At 43.7% G+C, this 16,524-nt stretch overlaps 1 protein-coding gene across 1 annotated transcript in view; it reads left to right on the top strand.

The window, feature by feature from the left end:
• Window positions 1-16,524, top strand: part of DNAJB11 (DnaJ heat shock protein family (Hsp40) member B11) — a 196,327-nt gene that overhangs the window by 37,222 nt on the left and 142,581 nt on the right. The window contains exons 2-3 of the mRNA XM_069615766.1: window positions 5,822-5,978; window positions 11,819-11,916. Of these exons, the coding sequence (XP_069471867.1) occupies window positions 5,822-5,978; window positions 11,819-11,916 (255 nt within the window). The remainder of the gene's footprint in view (window positions 1-5,821; window positions 5,979-11,818; window positions 11,917-16,524) is intronic.

Genomic DNA, 16,524 nt, shown 5'->3' on the forward strand with positions numbered 1-16,524 from the left:
CACTGATATGATGTTTGAAAGAGGCACTGTGAGAAACTCCTGGTGACAACAAGTAAGACGGACACAAGGGATCACAGTTCAACTGTGTTTATTGAACAATGAAAGTGATATGCGGGTTGTAAAAACGCCTAATCTAAACCTAAATCTAAGATGGGACAGGTGTCGACCATCAAATGAAAATAAGACGGTCCTAGGGGCGAGAAGTCAAAATAAAAGGGCCTGTACTAAGAAACATTGCTAAACTTCACAACTAATATCAAAAAATGGGTGTGGGATAGATCTCTTGAAAGAAACAAGTGTTCTCAAAATGATAACTCGAGATGCAGTGGCTTGGATCTCCCTTCTCCACGTTTTAGCCACAGAGTAAGATGGGAGCTTGGAGCACAGTATAGTCTCGGGCTTCTTTAGCACGAGACAACAGTTCTATTGGCAGTTCTCGGGACCGTCGATGGCTAAGTCTCCTTTTCTGTGAAAGTCTCTTGCCTTCGGGGCCTGATGTATTCAAATAGCAAAATCAAAAGTTCCATTAACAAATGAGTTTCTTTCCAAGTTCAATATGGCTGATGGTTTCACCCCTGGGTCCCCCTCTTATGGGCTGACCCTTCTTAATCATAATCCACAAATCATACTGTCTTTTACACAGTTGTTTAACACACTGTTTCTAGGGATTCGCTTCCCAGATTTTCTCTTTCTTCCAGCCAATTTACGGATCAAAGTGTTACGAATGGACAGGGCTTTTGCTCGACCCTCATGTATGACCACTTTTAGTTCCTTTGGCAGCCGTCCTGTGGCCCACTGGTTTCTGTAGTTTCTCAATATGGGGCTTGACCCGAGTCTCTTGAGTTGACACCCACGTGCTGTCGGTTTCCCTCTGCTGCTGGGTTTCCTCTTCCCACTTTTTACAGTTCAATCACAGTTCATTAGCTCTGTTTCAAAAGTTGCTACTTTGCGATTCTCACTCCACAACCCGGGTCTTTATTGGTTCTCCCCTCGACTCACTGGGTGTGACAAACCGCTTGGCTTTCGGCTTCTTTGGAGTCAAGGCCGGTACCACGGGCGCGGGAGTCTTCTGTGCTCTGCCTGTTCAGTATAGGCTTGCCCCGTGTTCCGTTGAGATCTGCAGCAGGACACTTGTGCGATTGTTCGCAGGCTTAGATTCTCATCCACAAAGGTTCCCCGCCTGGGATGAGAAGGTCACTTCTCTCCTCGCCACCCTCTCATTTCCTGTTGCCTTTCTCCTTCTCTTGAACTGAGGCATGGTAGCTCTCTCGATGTGCTGTCTGCTGTGCTCGCCGCTCTCGTACTGTGCTCTCTGGCTCCACAGTTTATCCCTGTGGGCAAGGGAAAAGGGTCATTAGGTGTGTATTGGGACATGTCGGGTAAACGACTCTAGTGGTGTTCCATTGTGTTGTGCGAATGTGTTTGCGGCAGAAATGGGCGGGGGGGTACTGGTTTGGAATGTCCTACGTGAGAGGATGGGGGGGAAAGGTGTTGAAGAGGGACACTGCGTCTCACCCGTCGGTGTCCCACTCCCCGAGGACCTCTCCCATCCAGGCGATCCTCCCTCACTGGTCCACCCCCAGGAACTGGATCCAATAGCGATGGCCGTGTCCTGGGCACCTGGATGACAGATCCCCGGGGACTAACTAGGGAGACACCTTCAGGTTTCTTACAAGGACCCTGAGACATCCTTGTCCTTTGTGGGAAGCAAGCGTCCTCTAAACGCTATACTACTACACAAAAACCTGAACTCTGTAGTGCCTGGAACACCATTACTACTTTGTCAAAGAGAGTGCATGGTTATCAACTGACCCAGCCTACAGTCTTTAACAGTGATCAGACAAAATGGATAGCAGTAAGGATTTTACTTCGGGATGTATAATTGTAATTGATTACATTTTCTCGTTTCTAAATGCAGGACTGTATGTAGTGAAAGGCAGTGTGATATGAATGTGTGAAGACACTCACTGGCTGCTCTCAGCCGATGCTCTGGGGTCCAGCGGGACTGTGTTCGCCTCTAGTGTAGGGTACGGCAGATGATCCGCAGAAGGAGGTAGCCATGGCAAGTGACAACCCAATGGCAGTAAAGGAAGTTCAGCAGGTCCTGGGCTACTTAGACGGCTGTCTGGGAGACCGGGTCCGACCACCAACGGCACAATTCCCTGTCCGGAACAATGGCAGACACAGAAGAGGGGTGAGGTTTCAGGGCAGTCTTTCGAGTCCAGGGGGAGACACCAGGGACATCAAGGCAACACCATTGGCCAGGTAGAAAGAACCCCGGGAGGAGAAGAAAAGGGGGGAGAGGGAGAGAAAAAAAAAAAAATAAGCAGTTGCTATCCTCTCCAGTTACCGCTGGTGGCCAGAGGAGAAACAGGAGGTCTTCAATTGGGCATACATACTGAATTCAAGATTGCACCAGGGGAGAGGAGAAGAGAAACATGACCTGGCTTCCTGAAGAAGGAAGCAATCAAGCCCTTGATGGGGAATTGGGCAGGTGCCTTGTTGGAAATTGGATTGAGAAAGGGATAAAGGAAAGAATAAAGGCCAATTGGCTCCTGTGCTTCTTACCATTTTTCACCGAATGACATCCAAAATAAAGCTTGTTGACCGCCTCTGACCAGATGAGAAAATCTATCCAGCTACAACAATGTGTCTGCGTCATCTTAAATCGGCGGAGCGGTATAGCTAGGTGTAAAACCAAGGTCTACTGCAGTTTACATCTTTCTACCCCATTTTGAGCAGTAATACAAAGGTTTTTCAGATGGAGTGAGAGACGTGAAGGTAAGTAAGTTTCTGCATTGTACAACCTTGTACACTTTTCAAAACATCTCAAATAATATTCAGACAGCAGTTACGTATTTTTTAAAACTGGAAATAAAGTGGTAGAATACAGGCGATTTTTGCCAATTCTCCTTTTGTATTCCATTTTGGTAAATGTGAACAATTACAAAGTAGGGACCCAACAGTACTTAAGTGTTAATGTTGGTAACCTTTTTTACAAAACGAGTTACATTGTGTTTCCAGGAAGGCGTTTCCTTACAACCAGCCATGTTCTTGGTATACAAAAAATGTAGGAGTTTATATAAAAAAAATAAAAAAAAATCTTCTTGATAGAAGAATTTGCTGCTTCAGGAAAAAATAATGCAAATATCAGAAAAAAATAAAATGCCAATAGGTAGAGCAAGATTAAAAGGCGTACAAATTTAGAAAACCATAATAGCGTTGAGTCTGAAATTTGGAACCTGTCACCAAAAAGATGGCTCGTAAAAGGGACAAGTTTCTGAAAACCTGTGTCGGGCCCATTTACTTGTGCATCCCCTGGGCTTGGCCTTATGGGATGCCTTCTGCTCGGGGTGTTGATTTTTAAGCCATGTATCACTCCTTTCTGCACTCTTTTTCTGGATGGGTGTACTCTTCATGTTAAGCACACAAGGGTCTGAGCCACAGCAAATTCTGTTTGTGGCATTGTTTACCATGCATAGGTATTCCTTTGTCTGAGCATAACGTATACCTGAAAAAAGATATTTCCAAAAATCGGGTGCAACTTACTACTGTTGGAACATCCAAGGAAGTTGCATCTGATTTACAAAAAGGCCTACTTGCGTTTTTAAAATTTGCAGTTTGTAGAGTTTCCAGAGTAAGAAGTTGCTCCATGACAAACGGGGAAACAAACCTTTTTATTTGTATTTGTTTTTTATTAGGATTTATATAGCGCTTAAATCCAAATCGCTTTATATGAGGACAAAAGAATACATAACAAGCATTAGCAACAATGAAACTAGTATCAGAAAACAGTACTTAGAACAATTTACATGAACAGTAAGGTTTTACATGACTGGAATGGGACTGAGGTGGTGGAGGTAGTAAAAATTTAGGAAGCGATGTAGGACCAATGTGAAAGAGATGGCTCAGGTATTATGATGGAGATTGGATGAGGTAAGACTTGAGAGAAGTGCAGAAGGAGTAGTAGGAGGAGATGGATCTTATGGGGAGGGGAAGACAGTTCCAGTGGAAAGGGGCAAGAAGTTGAAAAGATCTGAGGCAGGATGGGGCAGAGGGCAGGGGAGGAGAGTTGAGAAAGAAGAGATCAGCAGAACGAAGTGGACGGGGGAATGCAAGGTGAAGAGAGAGGAAAGCTAAGGTGGAGCGAGACCATAGAGGGATTTAAAGACAAGGCAGAGGAAGTTGAATTTGAGAAGGGAGTGGAAGGAGAGCCAGCTTAGAGAGGTGAGAGAAGAGGAGATGTGATCATGAGGAAAGAGCAGACAAAGCACGCGGATAGCGGAGTGGTAGATGGATTTGAAAGGGGAGATATGGGAGGAGGGGAGACCAAAGAATAGAGAGGAGCAGTAGAAGTCTAGAAAAGATGAGGGAGGAAATCGGGAGTTTAGTAGCATGGAAGGTAAGGAAGGGATGGACTTTACGAATGTTATAGAGGTGGAAGCAGCAAGAGCGGGCGGAGAGGGAGAGGTTGGAGTCGATGTGAAGGCCAAGATTGCGGGCATGGGGAGAAATGGGGAGTTGGGAAGAGGAAAAGAGAATGTGTGGAGGAGGAGAGGGGGGGTGGGGGTGGAGTGTTAGCTGGGAAGAAAAGGACTTCAGTTTTGTCGGCATTGAGGGTCAGAAAGTTGGAGGACATCCAAGATTTGACAGCGGAAAGACAGGAGGAGAGCTTGAGATGGATGTCAGGGGAGAAGGAAGAAAAGGAAAGGAATAGCTGGGTATAATTCTGTATTCCTCTTTGGGGGGAAAAAACCTTTTTTATAAATATTTTTGTATTCCTCTTCTTTCAAAATATTTTTCAAGCATCTATTGCACCTTACTCCACACATTTTAAGTACATTTTCATTCACTTTCACAACTTGCATCTAAAACAGTCATCTAGAACATTCAGGTGTAACTGCATTTACAAAAGCTTCCAACGTGGCGTTGTGACTAAAATGCAAGTTATGCTTTTATTGGCATTTACCTCTTCCCCATTCAATCACTGCCACAAAACTCCCAACACATCTCTCTGGGAAAGCCAACAGCCAAAATGTTAGTCTTTGAGCAAGTTATGCACGTGGGACAAATGTAGTACAATAGAATGTGTGACTCACTCTTTAGTTCTTTTGTACATTTGGAGTACCTTTCTCAAACGTATGTTGCTACATTTACCTGGAATAAATGAACCACACTCCTGGACAAAGCTTGGAAAGAAGGCATGATAATTATTTTTAATTATGCCAATGAACAAATGCCTGCGATTCGCCTGACTCCCAGTCGGGAATTTAAGAAACTTGGAATATAAGGAAGGAATATTTGTTATCTCTTCTGTTTTTTATATTTAACTGTGAATTGAATGGTTTGGATGATCGTTCATTTAACAAATGTGCTACAGGCCGATGCTAGATAACGTTTTGAAATTGGTACCTCTAATTTATTTTACTTTTATTTTCTGCTTTCCCTTCAGTCTGTCTAATTCTTTTTAATGCCTGGTGGTGGTTGTAATCTCCCTTTGTATGCTACAACATGCTTGGATGTTTTATAAGTTTTCAGTGTGTTATGCGATTGACCATCCGAATAACAATTAAATAAAAAAATGGACGCTAATTCCCCCAAATGGTTTCAGATGGATTTGTGTGGAACACTTTCAGTTTAAACTAACAAAATCAAGTAAGAGACAGTTTGGTGTATAATGCTAATATTGGTAGGCAAGGAAATGTATCCACCCATTCCTGACTTGATAGTTAATTTCTTTTCAATACATTTAATTATGCTTTTTGTGATTTATGTATTATGTATTTTTTAATGTGATCAATATTGTTATTTCTTTCTTTAGGCGTGATTTTTATCAAATTCTGGGTGTGCCCAGAAGTGCAACTGTGAAGGAGATCAAAAAGGCCTATCGTAAATTGGCACTGCAACTTCATCCCGATCGCAACCCCGATGACCCTCAAGCACAGGATAAGTTTCAAGACCTAGGAGCAGCTTATGAGGTCAGTGTGCATGTAAATGACATTAAGTGCTATGTGTCCCTCCTCCCTTTTGCAATAAACACTTGGAATATATGTGCCGAAAAAGGAGGAAACAGAAAACCTTTATCCACAGCATTAGAGGGTATAATTGGAACCCTAAGCAGCCAGGTAGGCTCTCCCGGCTTTCTCCAACTTTTATGTCTTACTGCTGTGGCACCCTTTGAGATCCTCTATGGGTCGGTTTTCAGCACTTTGTAGATGATACTCCACTATAGATGGGTCATTTAAAGGTTTATCTAAAACCTACACCTCATATCCACCATATATGATCTCATTTGGTAGTGGAATGCATGCCATCAAAATACAGACAGAATTAAAGTTTTTTTGTTTAACTGTGTCGCCAGTATACTTTAAAGGCTTAAAACTAAGGCTCCTAATTTGCACATGAATTGGACAAGATATATATATATATTTTTTTTAATAATTCACAAACAAGAGTTCTGCTCTACCATATTCTCTGCATTACTTATAAGGTTAACAGACCAAGTTTATGTGCCAACCACACTCTCGAGTGTTCCCAGCTTGCGATCAAATCACTTGTTCTATGGTTGCAGGGTTCAATATTAAGCTTTTTTCTGTTTGAGACCATGGGCCAAGTAGGACAGATATTTAGTTTACACTTGCGCCCTAAAGAAATTGGTCAACAAAACAGTGATGTTTCACGATTGCTTCATTACAACTAGTGATGCAGCAAAACAGGATGTGCGTTGAGAGCACAAAGCAATGACCTACTAAAAACATCACTTAATAGTTGGATTTAAAGCGTGTGCTGCAAACTCTCATCTCAGAACAGGTTATCATGCCATGTTCCTTCTGGAGAGGAGCGCCTGCTACCTTTTTTTAAAATTATTTGTAAGGAACCTGGGGTTGGTCACCCTGAGTTACCTGGGGGCAACCAGACGTGGACTCCCTGCTCACTGCTCACTGTGCTCAGAGAGGTGGAGCTTCACCTCACTGATGAGGCCCAACAAGGCTGAAACACGTGTATGGGGTTGCTGGTGGTACTCTTGTTCAGAGAGGAATTGCCATAGCATTTCGGTGCTGGACTGCCCATGTGGGCGGGACAAAAACTGATCAGAACAGGTTATCATGCCATGTTCCTTCTGGAGAGGAGTGCCTGCTACCTTTTTTTGAAACAGTTGGATTTAGTATTCTGATTTTTTCAGTCCATGGTACAACACATTTCCAGATAGAATGCAAGAAATTAGATGGCTCAAGGGAGGAGGAATGGTTGCTGGAAAGGAATGGGTCTGGAAAGAAAAGGAGAAAGAACGTAGACCTTAATTGTAGCAAAGATGAGGAAGAATGAGGGCGAGAAAAGGAGGTGACATGACATGACTAATATTCCTTTTAAATGCTACTATCTTTGTTCAACAGTGGAACAAATTTTAAGGAAGCTAGAGATTTCGTAGCATTACACAATGCACGGTCCATAAACGTGTTCCATGCTATGTTTGAAATGGAACATTTTCATTTAACATCTACTTCTCATTCTATACTATCTATAGTGTACCGGAACTACACCTCTGTTGTTTAAACTGGGCTGTCTGAGACACAGGATACAAACGCCTCACAATTCAAATCTCTGGCAACAATTTCTCTGGTTACTATAGGCTTGCTTTATTGAGGCCTGTGTTTAATGTTTAATAGGTGCCTGGAACCCCCTCTCAACCCATCACCCCCCTGCAGATCCCTTTGGGAGGGATGCTTAGTGGGTGTCTTTCCAGTTCACAGCTGTGCATAGGCCTGCCATTTTGCTGCCCAGCGAAGTGCTAATGTCATGAATATAATGAAATTGCGTGTAACCACAATCCACAGACTCCTGGGGATTGCCATTGTCGAACTGCAGAGCTGCGGACATCAAGGAATGTTGGTCAGGGCATTGTAAGCACAGAGAGTCTGCAGCAATCTGGATAGTAGAAGAATTTTCTGCAGGGCTAAAGATTCTTGCATTAAGGATCCATGAGAATTCCAGTGAAACGCTGTTTGAACGACTACTTTTGAGATACGGAGTGCCATGATTATCATCTTGACACTTTTTTGTCAAAGTCTGGTTTACTTGTTGCTATAGCGTGGTTGTGTGACAAAAAGCTTGCCTTCAACCCTTCTATTGGGGCCCTGCATCTTTACGTAACTGTTTCAATCCCACAGCGGTCATACATGGTTTTGAACTTAAAAGGGTTGGGAAAATGCCTCTGACCCTGCTCTAAAGAGAAGTTTCCCTACCAAAAACGAATGATCTGATCTGTCTGTGGCAGGATGTCGGAAATCAAAAGCCATCCTTGTGTGCAAATGTTCTATCCTGACCCTCACACTACAAACAAAATGATTAAGTGAGAAGGGGAATGTCTTTAACCTGGAATTGCAAGAAGTGTTCATACATGAAAAATAGAACAGCTACAACGTAAATGTTCTCCAGGATGAAAAGACCTGGTTCCATTGTGTGATTCCTTCCCCTAGATTCTTCAAGGGCATGACAATGTCTCTTGATCTAAGTTATTTGTGTCTTTCTTGAACCACAGCAAGCTGTCTGGCCTTGTAAGTCCTTCTTTAACACCAGTTCATTTTTTATTCTACAAACACTGTCCTTTCTTGACACTGCTTGTAGGTTTGCAATTTGCCTGGTGTACTCTCCTGTCAGGACTTCTCTTATACTTTGACCTACCTGGTATACTTCTCTTGCCAAGACTTCTCTTGTACTTTCAACTGTCTGGTATGCTTCACTTGCCAGGACTTTTCATATATTATAGTTCCTCTTTACATCAAAAAATTGCATATTCCTTTCTTGGTTCCGTATATCGATCTGGATCAATGTTTGTTTAAGCTTTAAACAATCTTCTTATTTCTGTCTCTGCTGCTTTACAATGTTCAAATTGTGTTTTGCTTGGTTGCTGAAACATCCTGGGGTCCCCACTTTGCTTCGGCTGACTCACCAGCTCTGTGTAGTGTCTTTGGTACCATTCGCACTTATGCGCCGTAGCTTTGCTCCTTACTTCCCACTCTGGGCGGCTCTGATGTTTTTCTGGCTTCCCTCGCGATTCCGCTCCTGCACACCTGCTTTCCTTCAGGTTCTGGCAAGGATAACGCTGCTTCTTCTGGCTGATGAACGCCCATGAATCCTCTTGCGGTTCCTGCCGTCTCCACGGCATGTCCTGCTCATGTAACGTTACTTTCCTTCCCTGCTGGTGAGCTCCTTTGCTCTGCCACACTGGCTCGTACCTCCAGCTTCCACATACACGTCATCTCCTGAGCCAAAACCTCTTCTCACAGTATGGTTTCCATTTTTAAATGTCTTGCACACAGGTGTTTTCACCAAGCAACTACCACGCTCATTGAGCTTGAGGCTCCTTCTCGTCATTTCCTTCCTCCTCCCTGTCTCAGTACTTGGGTGGTTGTGGGAATTGCAGTCCACTGATATCAACTGATGCACAGTACTTGGAGAATCTCTCAATGATTCCATATGAAAGACCAGTTTTATACAAAGGGGGATTAGAACTGAAAAAGGTTCTTTTGGAGCTTTTAGTCTTCAGATTGTGGATGGGAGTTTGGCCTAAAGAGTGTTTGGCAAAGGTTCCTTTATTTTTCCCTAGGGGGGGGGGACAGACCCATGGCAACAGGCCATTAGGGTATTGGGTATCAGGGGGTTCTTTCTCTTGGGCTAATGGGGGCAGCGGGGAACCGCACCTCATCTAATGAAGCCATGGCATCTTCCCGGTGCCTGTCTCCTCCCATGTGATCCTCCCTCGTATAGCCGCCCCCAGGGTCAGGATCGGGTAGCGGCTGTCGTCCCCATGCCACATGGGGAGGCGGTTACCGCCGGGGGGATCCTTGCTGACTCCATTGGATTGATCACAAACTATTCACAGCACGCATTGGTTATAAATGGTTTCCTTGAAACCTATGTAAGTTTCATTAAGACTCACATCTTTGAAACTGAATACAACACTTGTATTAGTTTACAGGTCTACTATGTTTTTAGTGGGCCCTGTGTTTTTTTGAAAAATATGTATAAAGTTTAGCGTAAAGTGAAACTTACTTTTTTTGTTTAATTTTTTATGGTGATTTGATTTTTTTCCTTTTTATTACAAGGTTCCTAGTATGTAAGTTGTACCGTGACTACATGTAGTAGTTCACGCTTTAACAGGACAGTTTTCTCTGTTCCATATGTTCCATTTAGTGTCCATTCAGAAACATAAAAAGGCACATTGACAATATTTATAATGTCCAACAATACACATTGCCTGCTTCTGCAAGAGGCCTTTTTTCTGAGATTGCCTCTGCACTACACCAGAGCGCCAGGGTCCCACTTCGGTGGTGATAGTGCACGGTATAAATATCCTTTAACATTAACAAACACCTGGGTGTGCTAGCACACGAGACTTTTCTTAGTAGCAGTAGACCACATACAATTTTAGTAGCAATGTTTGTGCCCCCAATTTCTCTACTACTTCCCACCACTATTGCATAAATGCACTATACAAATTCAATATTATACAAATTGAACATTGACCATTTACCATTGTTCTTGGTAGGACCACACCATTGGACCATTCTCACTGTGTAGAAGGAAACTCGTAGAACCCATTCAAGAAATGCTCAAACAGCACCTACGTTGACTTCAAGTCCCTCAGTCTCACATCTGCGTTGTAGCCCACAGGTGGCATCTCTGCTACTGCAGAGCCCAGCTGCTTGCAGGCCTTGTATAGGCAGACAATTCATATACACACACTATTGTCCTGCTTCATTCATTTGCTGAACCTCCACTTAGATTTTAAAAAAAGGTTCTTCTTTTGCAAAACACGAAGTTTCACAAAGGAAACATTAATGCATGTTAGATACTAAACTGCCACTGATGTTAGAAGGGATCTGGAAGCAGTGAATACGTGGAAGAGGAATGGAATAAGAAATGGTGTCTTTGCACAGAAAGGGTGGTATTTTCCCTAAACCCACACCCAGATTAAAAATACAACGCGACACTGACACACAGCGCCGCTTTGGCGAGCCTTCGGGCACCATGACGGCATAATATTAGCAGAGAAAGGTAAGGGGGGGGGCTAAGGTGGTGAAAGGCAGTGGTGCAGATCATGCACCTGCACTGGGCATGGTGGATTTTAAAATAGGGGCCCAGGGCACAAGTCCGGGTGGGAGCAAACTGAAAGGTTGGTAAAGTTATTCAAACGTATGATAAATGTTTCTGTTTATATATTAAAAAAAAAAGAGCAAGCCATTAACCATAATAACGAGTTGGTCAGTGTGAAATCAACCATTCTCAAACATGAATTGTCAAAGGTATGTGTCAATCGGACATTGACCCCTTTATTGTCTTCTATTGCCGCCGAGATAAGGGCTTGGTTATCTGCCACATGGTGCTGCGATTCTTTGTGCAGCATTTCTGATTGAGATGCTTACCCAACAACTGTACCGGATAACCTATGTTTTAAGGAGCTAGACAAATTGTGGCGGCTCATCCATGGATTTCACTTATTCTTGATATTTGTTTATCAAATTAGTCTTACAAATCCTTTTCCTTAATTGCTGTTTATGTAGCCTTAACGCCTTTTTTCTTGGCAGCTTTAGATAGTGTAACACAAGCAATCCAGTTATTTCAAGAAAAACTTTGGGAAAGGTGTTGTTGGATAATCTTTTCAGTTCTCTGCATCCCGTACATGTTCCATTAGTGATTGCTGATCTGCACAGTTCACCTTTGTTTACTTAATCATTGTCATTATTACACTTGTGTTTCACCAAATGCTCTTTGTACAAACAGAAGATCAGCTTATTGTTTGCTAATATCATTTTAGGTGCTGTCCGATGAGGAGAAGCGGAAACAGTATGATGCCTATGGGGAAGAGGGCTTAAAAGATGGACATCAGAGTTCTCACGGCGACATATTCTCACAGTAAGATGCAGAGTTCATAGTAATGTTCTTCAACCACATACCATTGTACAATATTTTGACTGGAGCAGTGCTGCATTTTGAAATTGTCAGTTAGCTGAATCGATAAATGGAAGTTCCTAAAAATATTGGTGTTTTGAGCATTCTTATCAAAACATTTTAAACTGTAATCTCCATTTAATCACCTGCAGTTTATGTATTTCCTTACTGTCATTTAGTTGTAGTGCCATCAGCTTGGGCTGGTAATAATTTTACTTGACTAACAAACTGTAATAACTCATTATAGTTGACAGTGACATCAGTGTCCACTGGCAACTAGCATTTATCACTAATGGATTGTTTGAGAGATGGTCCTTCTGCTGGGCCAGGCATTTGTCCTGGGGTTCTGCTCAAGGCAGGGGAGGGATAAAGCGCTCAATAAAGACGTGTAGCGTTGAGAGGGCACAGAAGGATATTTTTTTTAAATTGGTTTTACAAGTTTTTTAAAGACCAACACAATCTCCCCCTCACCTCAAACAAATCTAGATCTGAAACAATAGAGCTTTATGCCCAGGCGGAGTGGGGACGGACATGGCTTTAATGGTCCGCCAGCTCGAGCTTTGGTAGGTCCGAGCAAAGGTCGGTCATCAGCTAGGACTGCTAGCTGTTAAAGCCCATGTCCGCCCCCCCTCCCCTCCCGGGGCGTGAAAGCTATTCGCACCCCAGTATTTACTGGGGTGCGGATAGTTTTGCTTTTTTTTTTCTCCATCTCATGTGACATCTCAGCGCAAGCCATCTGCAGTCGGAGAATTCTTTTTATTTTATTTTGAAATGCTCATCCCTGCACCTGGGAAAGGCAGATTGTGATGACCAATCTGTCTTTCCGGGGTGCGAATAAAAAGTAAATCAAAATTACAGGAATGACCTATCAATCACATGGGGCTACATTATAAAACCAGCTGTGCCTTAGAGTTGGATTCTAGGTACCAGTTTTCTACTATTCTCCATCTTTTTGTAGGAGAGCAGTCCAAGACATACATGTGCACTGGAAAGCCAGCATTGCATAGAACAGTTACTACCACAATTACTTCCACCCTTTCCTCGCCCTACCCGTTCCTCAAACCTAGCATATGCCTGTTCCCTGTCCTCCCTTTATCCCATATCTCTCCCCTACGCTTCCTTCACTGAGTTCCCCATTTCTCTGTAAACTGGCCCCATTCTATATCAAGGGTTCCCATATCATCGTGCGACTGATATGTCAGTTTGTCCACACAATACGTTTCCTAGATCTTCGGTAACCAATCCTGTTTATCAGGCACTGACTGATTTTTATTTTTCCCCCCATTTTTGGGACACTGCCAGCCTACCCGCTCTGAACATAGCTTCCCACATACTTGGGAACTGGTGAACCTCACTTCCCTTCGGTGGTATTCACGGTGACTGCAACAGGGGATTCAGATCCATCTGTACTCTCGTCTCCTTTTTAATCCAATTTAACAATTGAGACGAACACATTTGAATAAAGGGGCACAACCTCCACACATGATGAGAGGACCCCACCTGGCCACAGGCCGAGTACACAATGGGGAGAATCCCACAAGCATTGTGGACAACTTTAGCGGGTCTCTATGCCATCCATGCAATACCTTGTTTTTGTGTACCATTGCATAGGTGCACAGGTGACCGTGGAACATGACCTTGTATATCTTTTTCCAGTGTGAATCTGGGAGTGCCTCCCCGGCCATGATATGGCAATACCTTTTGTATATTTTCCTACCCTTTAGGTCACTAGTAATAAGAACCTTGTACATTTTCGAGACTATCCTTTTCATCGAGGCCGCTTCATCCAAAAAATGTTCAGGTGCCTTGAGTTCCCTATCAAACTGTGAGACCCATTCAGGATAGTTCTATCGTATTATCGGTAATAACGCGCACTCTCGAATCTTAGCTGAAATGGTAAAGACATTTACCCTGCATACACATAAAAGATAGTGCCTTTTGGAAAGGAAAATTGTTGGTTAGTGCAACACTGGCAGTTCTTAAGGTTTTAGAGGCAGTTTCTTTGCACAGAAAGTCTTTTAAGGTCCAAAACGCAACCCTAGCTAAAGGCAGTTCAGAGAGGGATTAAAGTCTTGACCAGCATCAGAATTCAAAGGTTCCTGTGCCTACTTTACAGTCTCTTGTCTCTAAGATACAAGAGAACACAACAGAGATGTCCTTTCACCAAAATGCTAGGGGTAACAGAAGTGACATCATACGACCTGTGACCTCTGATGGCATCACAGGAAGTGATGTAATTTGACCCATCCGGAAGTGACATCACGGGAAGCGATGGAACACAACCTTTCTCCTCTTGACAAAACAGTGAGTGGCATCACATAGCATTGTTCCTAAGTACACTACCAAACATATGATTACAATATCACTGTAATGTGATATAAGAATGGATCACCATATGTATCGTTAATATCAGTGTGTATAGGCCCATGTTAAAAATTACTGTGAATGCAAGCAGACGTCCAAGGCCAAAGTATAAGGATGTGTTATTATATAGCATTTACGTTTAAGCGCGTTATACAGAACAAATATACATGCAATATCACCCAACCTGTGTTGGTACTCATTTATTGACATCAGAAGGATGGAAGGCTGAGGTGAAGTGTATAAGAACAGACTAAATCAGTGACTCGCCCCCTGAAGTGTGCCTGAAATAAACCTTTAACCAGTCTAGCAATTGTATAGAATTCCAGAAAGACAAATTGTGTTGTTCCTGTTGTTTCTTATTTAGGGTCACTGCTGAAAGAGTTACACTTGTGGAACCCCCAGTTTTTTTTTAAGAGGCCTGAACAAAAAGGCCAGCCTCTCCAGAAGTAGAGCCACATGGCACTGGCCACAGCGGGAAGCTTACATTAAAAAAGAAAAGTAGTAATGAATTTTCTTTTAGGGGTAGCAAGGGAGACCACAGGGGTAGCAACTTCGATTTCCCCCCCTCCACCCAACCCCAATGACGTCCCTGGGACACAATCAACATTGGAGACTCTGTTAAAGGACTCAGTGAAGGGACACAAGCAGCAGCTTGAGTTTGAGGTAAGAAAAGTGGGGGGGTACCCTGGAAACCTTTATGTGCACTCCAACGCTCTGGAGCAACTTCATGGATCAAAGTAAGCAATACCTTTCTCCCCACAGTACCTTAGGTTAGAAGAAAAGATTGTGACTGGATTCTCCTCACTGTGGCAGCACTGGACCCAACCTCCGGATTCCTTGGTCTGATGACGAAAGGCAGGACAATGGACGGGATCTCTCTGTAGCATTTTTTGCAGCACCAACAACGCGATTCGCTTGGTCAATCTTCTTAGCTTCTCACAGTCCTGCACTCTGTTGAGGAGGCCTGGGCGAGTTGTATCGGATCTCGAATGTCCTTGAGGGCTCAACAAAGACTTGGATGAGTTTGGCCTTTCCACAACGATGCAGTCGGAATGGGCTGCAGATCCCCTGGTATTTGGGTTCCGCAGCTCTGGAAACTCGCAGGACTTCGGGAGATGGCTCAAATCAAAGTTTGTCTTGGGATTGGTTGTTCCCACCAGTCAAAGGGAAGGAGTTGTCCTCTTCAGAGTTCCTCCGTCATACAGAAAACGGGGTCTGGGCAGCAGTGGTCTCTTCTTGTGTTGTAAAGGGCATGCAGGCGTGTCTGGTCGTCTTTTTCGGTTATTTCAGTTTCCAGTGGTCGACTTGCCTTTCACCTCGGGAGCCTCGCCTTTTATACAGTTCCAGAACACTCCTCTGCAATCTCTCTCAGCAATTTACAGAAAGGGGCGGTGGCTTATCCAATCAGGACAGCCAGCCCCCCAGTTAGAGCTGGTTCCATTCAGGCACTCTGGCAGACAAAAGGCAGGGGAGTGAAAAACTCCTCCCCCACTTCCTGCCTGCCCAGACACACTGGAGCCTAGGCGGGGACAAGCAAAACACACACAGGCCTCCCCCACCCAGTACGGTAGAAGAAGGGCTAACAAAGAACAGCCATGCTAGTAATGGCAAAAAAAGAAAGGTGCCACTTGGGTGACCTTATTGTGTATTACCAAGGCTATGGACATAGCCTGCGGTAGTAAATTCTCACAATAGTTGCTAGAACACGTCCACTGCCACCAGCCATAACCAGGAGATTGTCTGTGACATAAGTCACTGGAGCGGCGAGAAGGGGGGGGGAATACTAGGTATCCCTTGGGCACTCCACATAAGTTGGTGTGTGCTAATCTCTCAGGCTATAAAGTGTTAGGAGAGATATCCTTAAGAACTTAAGTTACTCTAGGATACAGAAAAGAATCTCAAAGGAGGACCCAAAGGGTCCGCAGCAACACAGGACCTGTGTGCTGCAATAGTTAAAATGCATATGCCTTAAGAGAGATGGAGGAAAGTCGACTCCATAGGACAGTAAATTACAAAGGAAAGATTACGTGCTGGGGTCTCACTAGGGGAGGGGATGAAGCATACAAATGATAAATGTCCATCATTTATTCTAGAAGGATTCTGAGCTCGTCTGCCCTGTAATAATTAAACCGGTCAGGAAATCAAAATCCCTGTGGTCCTTCGAGAGGGTCCGCACAGCCCTTTTTGTTTCTGAGCTTTTTTTCCCTG

This window comes from Ambystoma mexicanum, chromosome 9, assembly GCF_040938575.1.
Source record: "Ambystoma mexicanum isolate Mex_15411 chromosome 9, UKY_AmexF1_1, whole genome shotgun sequence".
NCBI classification, from domain to species: domain Eukaryota; kingdom Metazoa; phylum Chordata; class Amphibia; order Caudata; family Ambystomatidae; genus Ambystoma; species Ambystoma mexicanum.